Consider the following 23834-nt stretch of genomic DNA (forward strand, 5'->3'; position numbering starts at 1 on the left):
CAGTTTTCATCTCAATTACAAGATTATCAGTAACAGGTTTATCTAACAATCCAGTAAGGTTAAGTAATTGTCCCACTGTTTCAGTATGAACCATACCGGAAGGATCAGCAGGTGAATTCACCACAGTTTCCCCTAAATTCTCCACAATATTTGTTTCATCCTCAACAATTGGATCCCCAGTTACTATAGTATCATCACTACGTTTTATTTGTTACGTGCGCATGTTTTTGCCATGAATTCAAGCTAAAAAGTAGGAAAAACGATGAGTTTTTTAGGGATTTTTAGGGTTTACTTGGGGAGAAAGCTTCTCTCGTTTCATGGCTGTTTTTAAAATCCGTAGTTTTCTAATTCCGTCAAATTACCAACCTTTATGTTTCCAAATCATTGTTGGGTCTGCTTCTCAAGACGAAATCGACATTTTTTTGCCAAACAAGAACACTTACCCATTTTATTTTATTTTATTTTTTGAGGAATCATTTCACTCCCCGTTTCACATTTCAAACTTACACATTTCTTTTTAAGTTTTTTTAGGGGGTAGCCCTCCCTATCGTCCGGTCATTTTTGGGCAATTTTTTCGTATTCGCTCATTTCTAGGCAATTTTTCGCATTTTTTTAGGTCTTTTTCTCATTTCGCGCTAATTTAAGCCGTGTGTATAGTATGTGTTTTACGTGTAATTTTATGTAAATTTCGGCAGCATGATGGCATAAACCGTCATCTACCAAACCTGTTTCTAAGCTAACCTACATGAACAACCTACAACCCAACAGCAAAGGCACTCAGGCCATCATATATACAACCAAAATGCTACATGTACATGAAACTGGGGGCTCTCGCCCAAAACAAGTCCGAAAAATCCGAAAATGAAGTCCAAAATGTACAAGTATATACAAGGCAATCGACGACAACAAAAGCAAAGACAGCTACTCTTGCTCGCCACCTCGCTCGGCGACCCTCGCCTCGAGAGCAGCAATCTTGGCGTCCCTAACCTCTAACTCCCTCAACAGGCGAGTTGTCTCCTCCTGGGACTCCGCGAGCTCACGCTCCAGGTCGCGCTCCCTCTGCAAATGATAAAGAAAGGCCTCATTTCAATCATTTCAAACAAAACGCGGGAAATTACAACAAAATTCAAAATAAAGAAAATGAGAGGTTCATACCTATCGTCCTCGGCCACCTGCAAGTGCCTCAATGGCTGTAGCCTGCAGCCGGTTGGCCACCCTCCATAGCGCCACATGCCGAGATGGCGCAACCAGTATTTCAATAACCAAAGATTTTCAATGAAATGAACAAATGCATTCTTATGCAACAAAGACAGCAAAAGACAACCGTAACTGGGGGCTTACCCTCCTAACCAAGTGCCGCCACTCCTCCAGGCCAGCATCTGTCACTTCCTCGCCGAAGTCGCGGAGCTCGGAGATCGTCGTCATCCCCGCCGCGTCAGTGTACTCAAGGGTCTCGGGGTACGCTGGGGGCTCGACGCCCGCCACCTCGATCTCCTTCAAAATTCAAATAAAGTCTTTATTCGATGATCATTCGCCAGTTTGTCAAGTCAATTCAAAAAGGAAGGTGAAATACTCACCACGATCGGCCAGTACACCAGCCTTTGGTGAACAAACAGAGAGTACTCCTCGTCAGGAAGGAGAAGAGCGTCGCCACCAACGTCCACCAGGTCAGCCTCCCACTCAGCATCAGAAGGCTCCCTAAAAATCGTCCTAGGAGGATCATTGGGAACCGTGAAAGTGTCACGAGAGCACTGACGGGTCAAACGCTCGCTCAGATACCACATTGGTCCCATGGACGTCCTTAGCAGAAACCGACTCGAGATCCTAGGTCGAAGAACCTCAGCCACGAAAGTTGGAGCGTCGGGGTAGTCCACCCAAGGTCTGAGCACCCACTAAAGCATGCAAAAAAAGGGTCATTCTTATGATCACTTCTGAGAAACAATGAATAACGATAAAGGGAAAAGTGATTGAAGATACTTACGTCACTCAGCTTCAGGGCGTTCACGCCCCGTCGACAAAGGTCGTAAGAAGAACGCTGGCTCTTCCTACGACACACCACCCAGTCCCTCACAACTAGTTAAGCCCTCGGCTCAGGCTCCACCCTCTTGGGCGCGAAGCCCAGAAAGTAGGAGTACACCCACGCCTGCAAAATAAGACAATCGATAATGATCTTTCACAATTCTATAAAGATGGAAATGAAAGAATAAGTAATGATATTTCATGATACGAAATGAAGGTTCATACCTTGATGTTTAATTTATTTTACCTCACAAGTGCACGAGGAATCGTGATTATGCAAGGGTCGAACCCAAGAGACGGAAATTTGGCACTAGGACTAGTTACTCAACTACTAGTTTAGTTCTACTAAAAAGGGAAGATGAATGATTTGATTAACTAAAGAGAGATGCTAAAAACAAAGATTAAACAATCAATATGGATGATTAACAACAATTGGGGAAGCTAGGATATCGGGTTCACTCACATGGGTACATGGGTGAGGGGAGACATGCAAAGGGTCGCAAATTCAAGAGTAAAAACAAAGACAAGACTCTATCTCTCGATATGAGACTAATCCCTTAATTAAATCGACTAAGACCTCACCTAATCAATTCAACTAGAATCTTATCATGCTAATCCTACTCACAAATCAAGCTCTCACTTAACAAGTAAGGATAAATAGTGAAGTACTTAAATTCTCATTCAAGCATTAACACAAACAATTGGCATGCATAACAAGATTGAAAGTTTTAACTCAAGAATTATATCCATTCTAAGCTATAATCTACCCTCATGAACCCATATGAGATCCCCCTCCATCCTAGAAGAGAACTACTCACTCATGGAAATGTAAACAAACACAAAAGATGGAGAATTTAACATAGAACAATAAAGAGAAGACATGTTTGCAATTACTACTAATTGTGCTAATTAAAATGTAAAGAAATGAACAATGAACAAAAGTAGAGAAGAATTATACCAAACAATAAGGCAAAGTTGCAAGCTTTGAATAGATGGAAGAACAATCTTCAATGAATTCCAAGTTACAACCCGAATATCAAAAGTAAACAACTTAACTAAGCTAATTCTAAACTATAATAGCAAGTAATTGAAGAATTATTAGAGAAAGATTGAAGTTTTAATTAAGGGTTTGCTTACAATTAGGGAAATTAATCTCAGATCTAGGGTTGTGTACAATTTATTAAGGGAGGGGGTATTTATAGTCTTTTATTAGATTTAGAAAATAAGAGGAAATAAAGCCCAAATCCGCAGCTTGATGCGTTCTACCGGCTACCGGTCAGCCTACCGGTAGCGAGGTCATTGCAAATTGAACTTGAAATTTTGGAAAATAACTGGCAAGTGTGTTCTACCGGTGGACCGGCTACCGGCAGAACACGATCTTCAGTGCTTCAATTTCTTCGTGGTAGAGTGCTCTACCGGTTGGCCGGCTACCGGTCTGCCTACCAGTAGCGAGGCCAAAAGATTATTTCTTCTTCAATTCCAACCCAATGTGTGTTGTTGTGTTTTGCCGGTGGACCGGCTGCCGGCCTGCCGGCAGAATACAGTCTCCAGGTCCTTTCTTTTCTTTTTGGTAATGTCAGTGGGGGGGTGTTCTACCGGTGGCAGGACCGGTTGCCGGTGTGCCGGCAGAACACACTTCTCAGCCTTTTTCAACTCATTTTCTTCTCAAGCTAACACGAGCTAGCTCCCTCACTCGGTCTTCATTCCATCTTGCATTTTCCAAGGCCAATTCCCTACAAAAGAATACGAGGGTCATAATATCAAGGTACATGGAATAAAAGGGTAAAACCCGAGCGAGAGTGAGCTAAAAACGCGCTAAAGGGAGCAAAATGCATGAGAAACGGGAGGTGAAATGGCGTAAATTAACCACATATCAAATCTCCCCACACTTGAACATTACTCATCCCCGAGTAAGTCCTCAATCAATGTACAAGGCACTACTATGATAAATATGGAGAGTGGGTGCACAATATAAGCATCACTCAACCGTTCTACTACCTAAGCCGATCGAGTATTAGCGCACTCAACTCACAATTTGACACTTATGAGGGAAAAATGCCCTATTGCAAGGCAAGTTGGGTCTTGAAACAAAATTGCGATACATCCATCATGAAAGCACATAATCAAGAAATGGAATGCTTCTAATGAAAATGGTCCACTTTCCTCATCTAAGTGGCCGGTATTTCAAGCAACAAAACACGACCTTGGTTGGGAGTACCGTCTCAGAAGTTCCAACGGAGGTGCCAATCCCCTAGGCATGGCTCAAGAAACCTTAGTGTGACCAATACTCAAGAAACACATTCAAGAGCCGGGTAAGGGGAGATAGGCAAGTCCGCCGAGAATTACAAAATCGACACGAGATTCAACCAAAAGACCCACGAATAAGGGAACCTAGGCCAACTACATCCTCACGACTTTCACTTGTCACTCAATGAAAGAACAAGGTGATTTTTGTGACAATTAGTAACCAAAATCACTCTCCTAACTCGACTAGCGGAAGCGTGCCCGCAATCTAATGTGTAAGACCGTCCTATGCCCAATGAAATCCAAACAAGGGAACAATGCACACGATATGAAACAAGGGTTGTAACGGGGCTAGGGAGTAGGACAAAACGGGGTTGGTGCAAGCACCGTTTGGATATGTGGAGCTCAAATCAAGAATTGCCGACACATCGTAACCCATTTCTTATTGCAACACATGAGACACATCTATGCCCTAACATAGCATGGATGACCAAAACTCCGCACAAATTGCATAAACCCAACTCATGGAAAAATTTGAAAATACTCCTCTTATTTCAACAAATGGTAACGTTTACACCCTAACAAGGACTCGGTTTCCCGAGCTCAAGCAAAAATTGTTTAAACCCGACTCATTTTGGAAAAACATCAACTTGCCCTTTTATTTAGCAACGACTTTTTCTGCCCCTTTAAATGATGAGTAGGGGTGTTGCTTTCCTTTTCCTTTTCTTGACAACATATATACAACACAAGTAACTCATTTTTTTTGGATTTTTCATGACTTTTTCACTTTTCTCTTTCGTTTTTCATTACAATTTTTCAACCTCTTATTTATATACCTCACCAAATGTAGACTAAATTTTGACCCAATGGGCTTGTACTTCGTCCATCACCAAATTCCGACTCCACCACCTAGACACTTCTACAAATCATGACCCATTCTTGATCAAAGTAGGGTGTTTTTGGGATGTAGCTCTTTTAGTGGGTATGCCAAAAAGGAATAGGCTAAGGTTCCGAGGGGTGAATCAAAAAGGAATTCAATGCAAGGGGTGAAACTAGGCTACTTTGGCTATGTGAGGTTCATGTAAGTGGATTTTGTTTCATAACATGTGCACAAAAATGAAATGCAATTTATGGTCTAAGGACGAAATGACACACTTATGCGTCTTGATGTGACACGCCTCACGAGGATGCCTACTCTCAAACCTAGATGAGGGTGGGGTATGTATGTACCCACCCTAGGAGGCTCTACCCTTACCTTTGAGTGGCTAAGTCGAGGTCTAGTCTACGGCCTAAGTCTCACAAGGTCGGTCTAACTCGTTGGTCAAGCCCACCTCCCTCGGCTAACTAAGAGGCCACGAGTGCGAGTCACGGGGAGGGAAAGGCACAATTGGACATATGGCTCATCATGGGGGTACTTGATTCCCTTCCTCGACCATGTTCATGCAAAACATTTATTTACAAACGGATGCAAGATTTCAAATTGAAAAACATGTATATACAAGAACATATGCATGCGAAATTTGAACAAAACAAGAATAGAGACATGCAACAAATTGACTAAGCCTAACATCACATCAACACCAACAATCCAATAGTTCCCCAAAGGAACATCCAAGGCACAAAAACCCGTCCTCCTCCATGTTATAGAACAATATAAAAAGAGAGAGAATGGAAAAGGAGAAAGAGATAAGAACATGTATACCAAGCGGTCTTCTAGTCTCATTTTTGCGTCAAACGGTCAATGCCTATGCCAAAGGTTAGCCAACAAACAACATATATATACAATGCAAATGATTTTTTTTTGGGTATATTTTTTTTAGAAAATTTTCAATTTTTGGGCATTTTCTTGAAACTTATCAAATTTAAAGTATTTACAAATATATACAATTATTCACAAAAGTGGATATTTCCCTTCCTACACTTGAAATGTACATTGTCCTCAATGGACGAAAGCATAGGAAGTGAATAAGAAAAAGAAAGGAACATGTTTTTGTATTTTTTAATTTTTTGAAATGAAAATAACATATTTTTGGTATTTTTGTTTTTGAAAATGAAAAGGACATGTTTTTGGTGTTTTTCAATATATGAATTTCCTCCCCACACTTATTTATTTACATTACCTCCAAATGGGAATAAATGTGTGGAGGAAAATAAAAATTAAAATGCATGTTTTTGGGAATTTTTTAGGCCCTCCCCACACTTATTTTTAGACATGGGAGGGCATGTAGAGAAATAAAAGAACATGTTTTTGTTGGTTTTTGTCATTTTTCAAATTTTTTCGTGTTTTTCAAATACGAATGCAATTCATGATCTATTCTATATACAATATTGAATTACAATGCAAAGTATACTGCGTGAATGCAATGTCTATATGTGACGATATATTACAAATTTGAAATCTAATGTAAGCCTAGATGAATGCAACTATGTGAGTTTCTAAGCTAAATGCATGCAAAAAATTAAATATGAATGAGAGAATTTGGATTAAGGGAGAGGTCATACTTGTCTTTTGGATTGAATCGGGAGGAAGGTGGGCCACCAACTCGGCCCTCAAGACTCGGAGTCCATGTCATCGTCATTCTCTCTGGCTCCATATTCGGAGTCTTGAATCAAATCGTCGGGGTTGAAGGTGTGGCCACCTCCATTACCCATGAGACCTCCCGTGAAGTCTCCACTCATCATCATCACACCACCGTCACCTCCCGTAGAGGAATCCCTCATAAAAGTGCCACCTGACCCCGAAGCACCCACGTCACTAGCAAAGTAAGGGCGGATGCCCCCCCCCCCCCATCCAATGGGCGTCGTGCCCCTCCGTGAAAGATCATAGATCCATATTAGACTCTCTAATAAAAAATAAATTATCTCATAATTTATCATTTTGGTGATCTATGTAACATGCATGCAAATATAAAAGCATAAAAATGAAAGTTAAGGAAAAACAATTTCCTTACATAGATTTTTATGGTAATATGGGCACAAACTAGATCACCTATCTAGTTTGTTCTTGAGCTAAAAAGATATGGATGATCCTCCTTTAAAAACCTTCAAAAAGAAAGTCTCCTTCAAGTTGCACCCAAGAACTCAACCCAAAAATCTAACAAGTATTTTACTAGAAACTTGTTAAAATTATTCCCTTGATAATATTTGTAATATTACTAACACTCTTAGTAATAATATTTGATTACTAACTTCTTAGTAAAGATGTATAATAATTTTAGAGAGAGGAAGATCAAGAAAGATATCACATGCAAAATGTACAAGTGAAGATGTAGAAAAATGAACAAAACTTGGTCTATATGGGAAGGGGTGGCCGGGTAGGTGAGAGGGTGAGTGGAGTGTTATTTTATCTTATTTTTGTCAATCTTACATCACATGCAAAAAATGATTATAATATAACTTATGGAAGTATCACAAGTAAAGTGAAATGATTGTGATCATCCACTAACTTCATTTACACGGTCCAATGTCCCATTTACGGGTCCATTTTGGTTCTTATATTTGTCGCACAAATACGTGTAAATTTTATTTTAAACATCGTTTCATGTTTAAATACTTCCATAATTAATTTCGTTCAAATCACTCCGTAAATATACGTGTACCGCTACACATATTATTTACGTACTAATATTAATCACATTAATCAATTAGTACAATTTTAGTGAATTAACAATTAATTAACTAAAACCCGTCTTCCAAAATTTATTATTCAATTATCGCATAATTAAATAATAACTGCCGTGCCTCGAGTTTGCAACTCGAAATCTCTCTAAAATAATCGACTAACCTTTTAGTCTATAAATCAAGAGACTAAATAAATTGTATCTTATACAATTAATTAGTTGTCTATTGGGGTTCGTTCCTTTAGGTGTGACCGAAAGGGGTCAGTTGATCACCGCCGTCTCACGACAATAACGTCAAACTCTAGTCAGCCAACCGTTATCGATTTACATTAATGAACTGACGAGGATCAAATAATTAAATATCTGATGATATTCCATTAATGAGCTTTATTATGTAAGCGCACTATTGTGGAGGACACTAACTCCAACAATATCTCACTTGTCCGACACAAGGTGTGCGCTACCAATTCTCTTGTGCGTTTTAATCTCCCACTCAATGCAAGGTATCTTTTAGGTCGCACTTGCACATGAACATATCGCGAGTGGTTTTTTGATCGGGAGTGCGACTACCTGACCGGAAAAATCTCTCACAGATTACTTCCGAGCGTGGCCACGCATTTGTAGTCATTAACTCCTCGAGTGGCCTTGAGATATAGTTACCCAACGTGGGTGGACAATTCCTGTATGCCCTATCTATCTTTGCCCAATACAGCTCATCATGACTCAGAAGATGTCCTTTTGGCCTCCTTTCACGGCACGACCTGGGACAAAAACCAAAGTCACTCAGAAACTGCATTGACTTGGATAATAGTCTCCAGTCAAATGAATCGACTCATAGGAACGTCTTAGAGATCCCTGCCACGACCAGGCGTCTATAATAGAACTTAAGGACTCTCTAAATGGTCACTGTCCGGCAAAGTGTCATATACTCTGCCTATGTAATCGACTAGTCATCACGTATGACCTTATGGTGTTGAACAACCATTAATCGACTTACAATCTAGTCACTCCGAGACGTCACCTCATTAAGTGACTAGGGACAAAATACAATGTTCATCTTGTTCACTTGAATAGTGTTCAACATTGTCTCCACAACTTATTCAGATAAACAAGGTATTCCATGTTTTCAGTCAAACTGAATAATTGAGTTCTTAAAAAAACTCTAACAATGAATGCGATCATCACTTATATAAATATCAATACTCTATCCAATATTTACATAACGATCTTTAGCAATTAAGGTATACTCCTCAATTCACATTGAGATGACATAACCATCATGTCTACGACTTTGGTTAGAGGATAAGCAACAGTTGCATCACTCTAATTTCCATTGCTATTTTCCTTTGTTCTATGCAATCTTTTCATCACATAGAGCATTTCTAAGTACACGTCTAAACAAGTTTTTAGACTCTGGTTCTAAAGCCAGTCAAACACTCCCACTGTTTTCACAGTCTCTTGGGATACGATATTCGGCTAACAGAACTACTCTAGTCCCATTAAATTCCGGTTATCAACTATCTCTCTTACAACATCGGATGTTGTAATGTACTTAGCTTTCGTTCATGATTTGTACGTATAACACTTATACATACACATCCTTCATATGACATCTTTTATGTATGATTCCTCATACATGTTTGCTTTATACATGTATAACTTCTTATACATATTATTCTTTATGCACATAGCACTCTTACATGCTAACCATTCCTTAACGAGGCCCATAACATCTTATAAGCATAGAAATGTTTTCGTGTAATCCTTTTACACAAAATTCATAAATTCCTCCAAACTACAAGAGTAAATCCTCAGTGCTTCTCAAGTACTCAAGGATGCTCTTGATAATCATCTACTGACACTCACTAGGAAATGATTGGTAATGACTTCTCATATTCTCAACATGATAAGTCCCGACGAGAGAATCTTTTAGCATATTTAATAGATCCTGCAGCGGAAGCACAAGAGATCATATTAATTGTTCAACAACTTGAACGAGTCAAGAATTTTATCACATAAGTCTCTTGACTATAATGCTAATATCCATAGAGATCTATCTCATTAGATCCGAATATTTAATATGCGCCATGCTACTCTCAAGTATTCACCCGAGAATATTTCTAGTCACTAATATGTCAAGCACATATTTTAGACTAAGAAACTCACTTTAGCTCCCACTAAACTCCATGTATCATCATGTTATCTCGACACTCGATTAATACCGTTTTGATAGACTACATGATTGAACCCAAAGTTCCAACTCTTTAACGTATATAGATCACAAAAGGGATCTTTCAAACATGCTAGGCTTCTTAGCATTGACAACAGCAACAAAACTTCTCCCTTCATAAGATACATTCAAGGACAAAGTTTCGTTATCCTTTTGCTTAAACTCATCCTCATGAGAGGCTATATTGCTAAGACCATATGAATTGATAAAGGCATTTGGGTTGTCACAAACTCTCTATAACAAGCCCAATTTTTAAACATCTTATGTAACCTTTACGACAAGATCAAGGTAACCAACCAAAGTATTCACCTTAAATCAAGTCTCGAAAACATCTCGTGTTTCCTTCCTTATCGCATCGTGTGCAAGGAGATCAATTCGAATTGCATGGCGACACGCCATCACATAGAGTTCATACTATAGAAAAGCCTTTGATGAGAGTTTAAGATTCGTCACTTTTGAAAAGTAACGCAATATTATCGCAAAATTATCTCCTTATAACCACTGAGCCACAATAAAGAACGTCTTCTTGCATTATACTCAGTTTGTGGGTCTTGGACTTCCGTAAGTTCAAAATTTCTCTCACTCTGTCTTCTAGAAAATGAAAATCTTTCTGGAAAGACAGTATTATGAGCCACAAACTCTTTGTTCTCGTTTTGGAGGAGTAAAAACCAAGCGGTTCAATTTTGGATAACCCTCACAAATACACAAATTGGTTCTGAACATAAACATTTATGATCCCAAATGTATAAAAAGACAAGTTAGGGACTCTCCCTATCCATTTCTCATATGGAGTCATTTAGGCTATTATAGTCAGGTTTTAAACTTTTAGTGAGAAAATAGCTTACAAAAATTGCGAAAAACTTCAAACTATATCTCATAAAGTTCGGTTTATATACTTGACTACACCATACTCTATGGTGTCCCAAGGAGAAGGTATTATGTGAACTGGTTCACAATCTTCTTAGTGATTATCAAGGTCATTACTTGATATTACCCATTTGATCTTCAAAGTCATTACTTTGAAACTTCCGATCAACATCTTGATTTTGACGTGCTTTTGGTTTACTACTTCATTTTTAAAATATTCCACGTTTCAAAAATCACTTTTATGTCTTATTAAATAGATATGAGGTTTTCATATCTACTTAACATTACGGTAAAATAACGAAGTATATATATATATAAACAACTATTGACCTTAAGCATCCGTATGTATATGGTCAATCACCTCACTATTGCGTTTCTTTTCTGCAAAAGAAAAACATAATACATGCACACATACCATAAGACTCACAATCAAATGGTTGTTCAATGTGCTTTTCGTTTACTCGTTTGAAACGAATTTACTTGAGGTTTGATGAATTGGGTTCACCAGATTAGAGACTTTAAAATCTACAAGATAGTATAACATTTAGTTTTCGTGAAGAATGTAAAATTCCTCTAACTTAAGTGGTCTAAACCAACCACAAAGTTATCATAGGAGTAGGTACAACATTTTGTTTTAAATCACATGAGTCATGCCTTTTATGTATAAAGATAGATAATTACATTCTTTTAAAACCAAATTTAGGTACATTTGTCCTTATCGAAATCATTGCTATTCTAGCACCATTTCGATACAAAAATGTCCTATGCTAGACGTCTTACATTTTGTCAATTCATGTAAACTTCTTTACAAAGAAATGACCCCTACTTGGTATCTCATACCAAGATAGTGAAACTAGCCTATCCATTGAGTTGATGTCTCTTTTAACTTTTGTTCTATCGCATACATCAAGGGTTGATTCTTCTTAACTCCCACTCAATTTCACATTCCTCTTTGCTTCAATCAAGCAAAAATGAATCTCATGAAGACCTCTCTTCATGTCATTCGTGATATTTTATACACTTAGTAAGAGTGAATTACTATAAAGTGAGTGCAACATGTGGCAAAATCTCAATTTCTTGCGAAATTGGACTACCTAACCGTTCAATTGTTATCATATGCCTAAACTCTTTAGCGCATAAACAATCGATTTGGCCTTTCTCGAAGTGAGCCATTTGACGGTATCATATTGGAATATTATAAGTGTTTTTGAAAACTCTTTTCGCATACTTTTGAATTACACTTGAGTAATTAAAACTAATATGTCATCATCATGATGGAGGTGTCACTTTCAAAATCAAGACTCTCTTGATAAAATGTGACTTCCTTTTAAACTCGTAATATGAGTTTGCAACATGAAACCTTTTTTTAATATGTATGGTCGTTAATTAAGTTATATAATAACCGCAAAAATCGTTGTAAGCTTATGTAGGTGAATTGGTAAATCATGTTACCAATCATTAATTCCTTCAAATAAACCGCTTTCTATGAAAGAATGAAACAAGTATAACAATAAATAGAGAAAGGAGGATGTAGTGCGCGATGTCATACATTTATGAGAATGAACGGAAAATAGGAAAAATTAACATTCAATGTTTTAATTTTACTTGTGAAACATCTTTAACAAGTTTTAACATTTATATAATGATCTCCCACTAAATTATATAAATGATTTCAAGACCCAAATATTAAATAAAAATGAGCATCGCTTGGGCGAAACATCCCATAATTGTGTAAATTCGGTAAGTCACGTTGACTAATTCTACCACTAGAACTCTTGGTTGACGAATTTCCTTACACCCATCTACTAGCCCCGGAACACAAGACCGTCTTATATCCCGTTGAGTCCAACCAATTTTGACGTGTGATAACCGCTTACCACCCTACTTACTCAAGGTAAAAAGAGAACACCCCACTTGGGCGAGCGTGGCTCTAATGAACAAGAGATTCATAGGTGTTACTAATTGGTAAGGCTAATCTCAATTTTAGTTATGTGAGAGATCTTGTCAATTTAGTCATAAATTCCCTATAAGTGAACTAAGTCGGTGAATGTAAATGACGTGAATTGACAATCGCGAAGATAAAATGCATGTGAATGGCGATTTTGGCATGCGCGAAAATAAAAACAAGCAAACAAGTAAGCATATGAATAAATCCTAGTATGGCCACCTAGTTAATAAAAAATAGTCTATTACATTTAGGAAACCAATTCCTTGGTCCCTTGCCTCTTCATTCCATAAATGGCTCCTTCTTGTGGGATTTGGAACACCTTCCAAAAATAGACTTCGTCTCGATGTAATCCGTCTTTTGGAAACGCCAGTAAGAATAACTATTACAATTGAATTACATAGCTATTTCTATTATACATTAATTAATAAAATAAATAAAACTATTAATTAATTACAAACCGACGATACGAGATCGTATTTAATTAAAAACAAATCGATATTCCCATTAATTTCGGGTAATAACGATTAAAATTAAACTAGGCCATACTAGGTACAACAAGATAAATACTTTAAATAAATGACAATTGATACCTGTCGATGTGAGTATCAAAAATAATATTTATAATTTCCAAACTACAACTAGAAAGCGCTAGTAAGGGTCGATCCGCAGGGAGGTAGGGAGTTCTAATTGTCTTAATTTTAGTCTAAGATAGGGGGTTTTGCTTGAATTATATTTAAGTCTAAATGCAAAAATAAATAAGCAGGTAATAAGAAATAGGTGTAAACAAATGATAAAAAGGAGCTAAGATGGTCGGTTCACTATAGCTGTGATGGCACATAATCCTAGATAAGTCCGAAATACAGTCGTGTAGGATGGGTATAACATGTCCTCTCGGTCCAAGTTAACTAATAGCTCCTTTCGGCCTATGCTACTAGTCCCTAGGTCTCACTAATACTAGCTCTCACCCTGAAAAGTGATTCCTAAAGCCTAAATTACTTATCTTTCGATCTTAGCAATTTAGTCGTCATAATTCATTAATTAATGCCTTCCCCTATCTCTCGATCTACGGGTTGGTCAAAACTAAGCATCTAACAAATCTCTTCTCGATCTCATTGTTAAATATTGCACTTAACGAATCAAACGATGCTAATCAGACACGGGTCTGGTCGATCAACTAACTACCTCAGTCGACCGACCACACGACATAGTCGATCGACCAGTTAAGCCAGTCGATCGACCATGCCCTAATTCGACGTCACCTATTCAACGCCATCTACGCTATAGCTCCCCTACATCTTAGAAAAGGGTACTTAGCTACTCATGTGAATGATAATAACAACAACGAATTTGATGAAAACTATAAAGGAAGACATGATTAAAAGCAATAATAACGCAATAAAGCAATTAAGGTTTCGGGATCTAACTAGCAATTTCTAGACTAAATAAAGCAAATAAAGGTAAACTGTAAATTAAAGAACAAGAATTACCGCAGACTAGGAAAGATAAATAAGATCCGGAAGCAATGAACTTTATTAAGAATGCTAAAACTATGAATGTAAGTATCGAATTATTGTAAACTAATAAATTCTAGATGGAATTGAATGATCATGAATACTAGATGTCCCCCAATGATAAACTGAAGTTACGTTACAAAGGAAAATAATGTGACTTATTCCTAAACCCTAATTACAAGTGGGCTTCGGAATTCTAGTTTTAATTTGCGCGTCAGAGTCGTGAGGTGGTCGATCGACCACTGAGACCAGTCGATCGACTGCCCCTCTTTCCTGCAGACTTCTGTTCAGCATTCTGGCAATCTATAGACCATGTAGGTCAGTCTATAGACCAAGTTAGCTGGTAATCCGCTTCTGAAACTCTCGCAAATATATCTTTCAGGCCTTGCCACGCGCACCAAGTTCATTTCCCGAGTCAAATCTTCATGTCAAATCCCATGCCAAGCACTTAGGAAAGGATTCGGCTCGATTTCCGCTGGATTCTTCACATTTCTGCAATATTACACAAAAAACACGAAAGTAGACGGAAAAAGGGAATATAGTAGAATAAACTACACAATTGAGCTCTGAAATGCGTGTAAAATAGGGTGTAAAACATCATATTTAGGACACGCATCAACAATCATTCATTCAACTTAAATAAATATGCTTAAAATGTTGTAAAAAGATGCCAAAATCGCCCTATCCATCAATCGTTGGTATCCATCTCGGTGTTTGTGGATTTAATCGATTTTTAACATGTGAAAATCAATAATCAACTCTTAAATCTCATTTAAGTCCAAACTAATTGTCCAAACTGCTTTGGACCTCAAAATTAGTCCTCACTAATTTTATGATGAATAATTAGTTTGATTTGGTGATATTTTGCTAATTTAATCGGTAAAATCATAATTTTTAAGTAAAAATCCAAAATAATTGAAAACTTACCCAAATAATTAAACAAAAATTTTGAGTATTCTGGAACACTCCCAAGAACACCAAAATATCAGAAAAATTGCCCTAAAAATCAGGATAAAATTTATGAAGAAAAAGATCGATATTTATCGGTTTTTAACCACTAAAACCAATAAACATCAAAACAAGGTGAAAACACATTTTAAAATCCATTTTTAACATTTAAATAATATTATCAAATGTACATAAATTTATCAAGGGCATAATCAATTGTTTCGACTTTTATCTCATAAAATCAATAAACATGCAAAAAAAATCAAACCAACCTTCGACCTTTTGCATACAATCAGTAGAAATTATGCATCAAACACCATAAAAATTCCATGGCCCGAATCATCCTGTAACTATTTTTAGTCAATTTATAACTAAAATACGACATTTTGACTCGGTTTTCTACCGAAAGTCATTAAAAATAGCAAAATAACTTCATAAATCACCAAACTTTACCACAAATCTTTTGAGATCAGTAGGCGTGCATGCCCCTAAAAATTTTGTGCTAAAATCTCTTCTAACACAAATTTTGAGTTTTTATAAATTATCTCATAATTCATTAATATGCTTAAAATCAACATGCAAATTACAAGCCTAAGCTCTGATACCACTTGAAAGATCATAGATCCATATTAGACTCTCTAATAAAAATTAAATTATCTCATAATTTATCATTTTGGTGATCTATGTAACATGCATGCAAATATAAAAGCATAAAAATGAAAGTTAAGGAAAAACAATTTCCTTACATAGATTTTTATGGTAATATGGGCACAAACTAGATCACCTATCTAGTTTGTTCTTGAGCTAAAAAGATATGAACGATCCTCCTTGAAAACCTTCAAAAAGAAAGTATCCTTCAAGTTGCACCCAAGAACTCAGCCCAAAAATCTAACAAGTATTTTGCTAGAAACTTATTAAAATTATTCCCTTGATAATATTTGTAATATTACTAACACTCTTAGTAATAATTATTGATTACTAACTTCTTAGTAAAGATGTATAATAATTTTAGAGAGAGGGAGACCAAGAAAGATATCACATGCAAAATGTACAAGTGAAGATGTACAAAAATGAACAAAACTTGGTCTATATGGGAAGGGGTGGCCGGGTAGGTGAGAGGGTGAGTGGAGTGTTATTTTATCTTATTTTTGTCAATCTTACATCACATGCAAAAAATGATTATAAGATAACTTATGGAAGTATCACAAGTAAAGTGAAATGATTGTGATCATCCACTAACTTCATTTACACGGTCCAATGTCCCATTTACGGGTTTATTTTGGTTCTTATATTTGTCGCACAAATACGTGTAAATTTTATTTTAAACATCGTTTCATGTTTAAATACTTCCATAATTAATTTCGTTCAAATCACTCCATTTCACATTAATCAATTAGTACAGTTTTAGTGAATTAACAATTAATTAACTAAAACCCGTCTTCCAAAATTTATTATTCAATTATCGCATAATTAAATAATAACTGTCGTGCCTCGAGTTCGCAACTCGAAATATCTCTAAAATAATTGACTAACCTTTTAGTCTATAAATCAAGGGACTAAATAAATTGTATCTCATACAATTAATTAGTTGTCTATTGGGGTTCGTTCCTTTAGGTGTGACCGAAAGGGATCCGTTGATCACCGCCGTCTCACGACAATAACGTCAAACTCTAGTCAGCCAACCGTTATCGATTTAGGTTAATCAACTGACGAGGATCAAATCATTAAATATCTGATGATATTCCATTAATGAGATTTATTATGTAAACTCATTATTGTGGAGGACACTAACTCCAACACTCCGGTCGTTGCTCGGGCCTAGGAGGGAAGATAGGAGCGGAGAAGTAGTCCAGTTGGAGGTTAAGACCCTCGTGAATGATCTTCCCGTCCGCACTAGAGTAGTTCCCGTCGGGCCATGTAAAGTAGGAAGGGTGCGGGGCATCAAAGGGGACGTACTCCCGTCTACAAAAGTCATCGTAGATCGGGTAGGAATCGGTGGATTGATCGTAGTAGATGCGGTCCAACTTCCGCCCCAACACATCTCTCTCACTCGCGGCCTTAGCCGTAGCAATGTCCATCCTCTCCATCCACTCGGTAAGGGAAGGTGGTAAGGGAGGGTAGGAAGGTTGAGCCGAAGATGACCTCTCACCGGGTTGGAATTGCCATGGTGGGGGTTGGTGGGTTTGCGTCATAGTGTATTGGAGTGAGGAAGGAGTAACCACTCTACTATCCCGTGAATACACACGTGGAGGGTTAGGGGGAGATTGATCGGTGGATACCTCCGCTTCAAGCGGGAGGAGGTAATCGTCTTTGTCTTGTTCAATTTTAATGGCGGTGACATTGGGGAGCGGGATTGAATTCTGGTAATTGATTTGCCAATACTCACGTCCGTCAAGGGGGTTGACCTTTAGCCACTCAAGCTTGTTGGTCATGTAATGTTTGGTCAAATATGTATCCCCGGGCACCCAATTCATGGTGGAAAGGTCCATCGGACTGTCCAATGATCGAGCAATTCGGGGGATGATGCCACCCACATGGATCGGGATTTTTGCCCCGGAGAATTGGCAATTTTTGATAAATGAATCGCAAGGTGGTGAGCCACATTAATCTTGAAGGCGGTGGGTTTTGTAAACAAATAGGACCCAAAAATTTCTAGTTCATTAGTCCTAAATACCCACGGCTCATCCACCGCAAGAACAGTGCATCCCATAAATCTACCCCAAACCCGAATGACGGGGTTATGGCAATTAATTGCTGCCCGTTTTACCCCAACGGCATCATCAAGGCCGGATATCGCCTTCCAAACTCGGGAATAATGAAAAGTAGCGGAAGGGTTATGGGATTAGGCATTTTCTAACCTAAACATATTAGCCAACCGGCTCAAAGAAATTGTGTGGTCCCGGTTCATTAGACGAAAACTTAGGGTAGCCACCAAATTTGTCTGACAGTGCTTGCTAATTCTCAAGCTACTCAAAAATTCCCATGTAAGTCGAGGATAAGTATATTCATGCATGTGGTACATCCCCCTCATTCCTACTCCGGTGAAAAGAGCTTCCGTCTCCCTAGCTAACCTGAGGGCCGATAAAGACGGATGATGTAAAAACTTTGTAGGGGTAAGGGGACGATTCTTAAAGAGGATAAACTTACCTTTTTGAGTTTGGGTGGCAAATTCCACCGATGGGAAATCCGGGCGGGGGTTGGTGTCGTTGGCGGCGCGCTCAATAAGCTCCGCTTGGGCCCGTGCAACATCAGCTCGTGTTCTCCTTCCCGCCATTTTGAAGATTAGAGGGGATTTGGTGAAGTTAGATTGAAGATTGGTTGAGATTTGAGGGAGTTAGGGTGTGTTTTGAGGGAAAATGAAGGGGAAATAAGGAAGAAAGAGGAAGAAATGTTGCGGAATGGAGGAGAAAAAATAGTTGCGTCGTGTTTTATTTTAGGGTTTGATGATGTGTTGTGCCGGTCTGCCGGCTGAGCACACACTCCAATTTTCTATTTTTTCGAAATTTCCTCAATTCAATTTGTCCTCGCTACCGGTGGACGAACCGGCTGCCGGTCCACTGGTAGAACACTCCCCCATATTCAATTTTGCACAATTTGACCCTTTGACCAGTGTGTCCTGCCGGTGATCCGGCTGCCCGCCTACCGGCAGAACACACCTCCTCTTCAATTTTCTCAATTCTTAATGCGTGTTCAGTCGGTGGGCCAGCTGTCGGCCTACCGGCAGAACACTCCTTTGTTCTTCATTCTTCAGTTTTTCTCAAGTGTAATGTTGTCCCTGCCGGTGAGCCGGCTGCCGGCCTACCGGCGGAACACTCCCTTCACTTCAATTTTTCCAAAAACAATTTGGGCTCGGTACCGGTAGGGGCACCGGCTGCCGGTCCACCGGCAGAACCCAACTTTTAGCTCATTTTCAGCAATTTGCCTTTAACTTGTTCAATTTCTTGCTAACTCGAAAATCGAGACTTTTCGTTTGACCTTGTGACTCATGTTTTCCACAGTTAAGCCGACGCATCATGTCGGGATTTCGGATCAAACGAAATAAAGATTGTTTTCTTCATAAGTGACCTCCGTCACCAATCCAAAATCGACAAAAATGTTTCCCAAATCACTCATTACCTACTTACTAATGCATGCTATTTACAAATGGTGGTTCTTGTGGAACTCCACCAAACCAAAACTTGTTCAAATTTGAGATTATTCATACCCCAAGGATGGGGGGGGGGGGGGGGTCTTCCAAATCAACTTCATTTCGGGTCTCAATGGGTTAACCTTCAAAGAAGTACTTAACTCGATGACCATTCACTTTGAAGCACTCTCCCTTGTCATTCTTCAACTCAAAGGAACCGTAAGGAAACACGGTGACTACCTCAAAGGGTCCCGACCGCCGAGACCTTAACTTCCTGGGAAATAGTTAAAAACAGGAGTTGAAGAGTAGTACCTTGTCACCCACAACGATCTCCTTTCTTGTGATTTTCGAGTCATGCCATTTCTTGGTCCTTTCCTTGTAAATTTTTGCACTTTCATAGGCATCCATCCTCAACTCGTCAAGTTCATTGAGTTGAAGAAATCTCTTGTTTCCCGCGACATCTAAATCATAGTTGAGCTCTTTGAGAGCCCATCTTGCTTTGTGTTCCAATTCAAGAGGTAAGTGGCAAGACTTGCCATAGACTAACCAGTAGGGAGTAGTGCTGATCGGGGTCTTGTATGCGGTTCTTAGAACCTACAACACATCATTGAGCTTAGCACTCCAATATTTCCTAGACTTATTCACAACCCGCTCCAAAATGGCCTTGATTTGTCTATTTGAAACTTCCACTTACCCATTGGTTTCGGGGTGGTATGCAAGAGCTACCTTATGCCGGACGCCGTACTTCTTGAGGAGAGTGTAGATGGTGCGGTTGATGAAGTGTGACCCACCATCACTAATAACGGCTCGGGGTACTCCGAAGCGGGGGAAAATGTAGTCTTTGAAAAGTTTGGAAACTACCTTGAAATCATTGGTAGGGGCGGCGATTGCTTCGATCCACTTGGACACATAGTCCACCGCAACTAATATGTATTGGTTTCCGAATGAAGATGGGAAGGGTCCCATGAAATCCACACCCCATACGTCAAAAAGCTCAACTTTCAAAATGTTGTTAAGAGGCATCTCATCTCTTCTCCCGACGTTGCCTCGTCGTTGACAAGAGTCACAAGCATATACCATGGCATACACATCTTTGAACAGGGAGGGCCAATAGAAGCCACAATGGAGGACCCGGGCTTGGGTCCTAAATGTGGACAAGTGCCCTCTATAAGTGGTGGCATGGCAAGCTTGAAGGATTGCACGACCTTCTTCTTGAGAGAAACATCTCCGGCAAATCCCATCATTGCATCTTCTATAGAGGTAAGGATCCTCCCACACATATCTCCTTGATTCATATCTCAACTTCTTCCTAGCTTGGTTATCTAGTTCTTCGGGGATAAAGCTAGAGCTCAAGTAATTAGCTATATCCGCATACCAAGGGTCGAAGTGCGTGATAGATAAGATAGAATTATCGGGCAACCACTCATCAATAGGGACACCATCATCTTCATCCCCCCGGGATTCTCTAGTCAACCTTGACAAATGATCCGCAACAAGATTTTCGGATCCCGGATTATCCTTGATAATAACATCAAATTCTTGCAACAACAAAACCCAACGAATCAACCGCGGTTTAGCATCTTTCTTGACCATAAGTTGTTTGATGGCGATGTGATCCGTGTAGACAATGACTTGAGAGCATAAGAGATAAGACCGGAATTTCTCAAAGGCATACACCACCGCAAATATCTCCTTTTCGTTGGTGGTGTAGTTGCATTGTGTACTATCAAGGGTCTTGCTTATGTAGGCTATCACATGGACCTTCCTATCATGTCTTTGCCCCAAGACCGCTCCTAGGGCAAAATCACTCGCATCACATATTAGTTCAAATGGAAGATCCTAATTAGGTGGTTGCACTATCGGAACCGAAACCAACGCTTTTTTAAGCCTACAAAAACTTTCAAGGCAAGCATTATCAAATATAAAGGGAGTGTCTTTAGCCTAAAGGGAGGTGAAGGGTTTAGCAATTTTTGCAAAGTCTTTGATAAAACGTCGATAGAACCCCGCATGGCCCAAGAAACTCCGCACACCCTTGACATTTGTGGGTGGGGTAAGTTTCTCAATCACCTCCACTTTTGCTTTATCCACTTGGATCCCCTCCTTGGAAATTACATGACCCAAAACAACACCTTTTTATACCATGAAATGGCACTTCTCCCAATTCAATTTCAAATTATATCGAATGCATGTTTGGAGAACAAGGTTGAGATTCTTTAAGCAATCATCAAAGGAGGTGCCATGGACACTAAAGTCGTCCATGAACACCTCCATAGACTTCTCTATGAACTCGGAAAAGATAGACATCATTGCCCGTTGAAATGTCCTGGGAGCATTGCACAAGCCAAACGGCATTCTTCGATATGCGAAGACACCGTAAGGGCAAGTAAAAGTTGTTTTTGCTTGGTCATCCGGGTGGATGGGTATTTGAAAAAACCCGGAATAACCATCAAGACAGCAAAAATACTCATGGTTTGCAAGTCTCTCGAGCATTTGGTCAATAAATGGTAAGGGAAAATGATCTTTAATTGAGGCGGAATTAAGTTTCCTATAATCAATACACATTCTCCATCCCGTGACCGGTCGGGTAGAGATGAGTTCACCCTCCTCATTCTCAACCACGGTCATACCGCCCTTTTTGGGGACGATTTGAACCGGGCTAACCCAATCGCTCCCGGAGATGGAGTAAATAATTCCGGCCTCAAGCAACTTATCAACTTCCTTTCTTACCACCTCCTTCAATTTGTCATTTAACCTTCTCATGGGTTGGGCCGAAGGTTTGAATCCATCCTCAAGTGTGATGCAATGCATACACACTCGGGGATCGATTCCCGTGAGATCATCAAGGCTATACCCAATGGCTTTCTTGTTTTCCTTAAGAACTTTCAAGAGTTTTTCTTTTTAAGGAGCCGTTAGGTCCGCATTGATGATCACGGGGAGGGAGTGTGCCTCATCAAGATAGGCATATTCAAGGGATGGGGGCAAAGGTTTAAGATCTACCTTAGGAGGGCTCGGGCCCTCTACTTCATCCAAGATAGGTGGCAAGACTTCATAATCTTCCTCCAAATGCTCCCCCGAGCACTTTTCTTTAGCTTCTTCAATTGGTTCTTCCAATATATCTATAGAATAGACACTTTCAAACATTGGTTGTGGTATGGCCCCGGTCAAAGAGAATTCAACAATATTCCCTCCGACTTTGAAGGTGAGCTTCCCCTCTTTGACTCTAATGTTGGCATCCCCGGTTGCTAGGAAAGGCCTTTCTAGAATGATTGGTGTTTGTTGATCCTCCGGAATGTCAAGTACAACAAAGTCTGCCGGGATAAAGAAATTACCAACCTTGACCGGTACATCTTCAATCACACTTATCGGTCTTTGCACCGATCTATCTGCGAGTTGTAGTGTCATTGAGGTGGGAATCATGTCATTCAACCCAATATTCTTGGCAATGGGGAGAGGTAGAATGCTAACACTAGCACCAAGATCACAAAGTGACTTTTTGATACTCACATTACCCACCGTGCATGGGATGGAAAAACTGCCCAGATCTTGTAATTTTTCCGGCATGGGGTTGAGCAATACCGCACTAAATTCTCCTCTAAGAGAGACTAGACCATATCCTTCAATACTCCTCTTCTTGGTCAACACATCCTTCAAGAATTTTGTGTAGAGTGGCATTTGGGTCACTACTTCGGTGAAAGGCAATGAAACTTCAAGCTTCTTCAACATATTCAAGAATTTGGAGAATTTCCTCTCCTCATTCATTCCTCTACCTCTATTAGGAAATAGGATTGGAGGGTTAATGGTCTTTTTGAGAGGTGAAACTTGTTTGGTGTTGGCTTCCTTACTTACATATTTACCCTTCCCTTTGTTTCTTTCAACCAATTCTTCTTGGTTTCTTTCAACTGTTATCTCTTCTAACACAAAGTCTCCATCATCCTCAACATAGTCATTCACCTTTCCTTTCTTGGTATGATCAACCCAACTTGATGGAGAAGGAGGTGGACTTTCCTCACCTCCTCTCATTACATCCATCTTCCTCTTAGCCTCAAAATCTTTGTAAGGGTCCTACAAATCTTTACCGCTCCTCAAAGCCACTACGTGAGCTTGTTGATGCGGCGGCGGTCCATCTCTTTGTAATACTACGGTTTTATGAGTCTCTGGGTACTCTATCGAGTGGGCCTTACTCTGTCGAGTAAGGGTGTTTTGATTTTAGAAACAGTATTCTTCCTGTAGGATACTCGATCGAGTAGCCTTGGTACTCGATCGAGTAAGTGGCACTCGATCGAGTACGTTAGTTACTCGATCGAGTACGTTAGTTACTCGA

The 23834-nt window shown here is 39.3% G+C and overlaps 1 protein-coding gene across 1 annotated transcript; it reads right to left on the minus strand.

The window, feature by feature from the left end:
- Positions 1–22411: 22411 nt before the first annotated feature.
- On the minus strand, positions 22412–23542 carry LOC141649572 (uncharacterized). Its single transcript, XM_074458256.1, has one exon. The coding sequence runs from the start codon at positions 23540–23542 to the stop codon at positions 22412–22414; it is 1131 nt and encodes a 376-aa protein (XP_074314357.1).
- Positions 23543–23834: the final 292 nt, after the last annotated feature.

This window comes from Silene latifolia, chromosome 3, assembly GCF_048544455.1.
Source record: "Silene latifolia isolate original U9 population chromosome 3, ASM4854445v1, whole genome shotgun sequence".
Taxonomy (NCBI): domain Eukaryota; kingdom Viridiplantae; phylum Streptophyta; class Magnoliopsida; order Caryophyllales; family Caryophyllaceae; genus Silene; species Silene latifolia.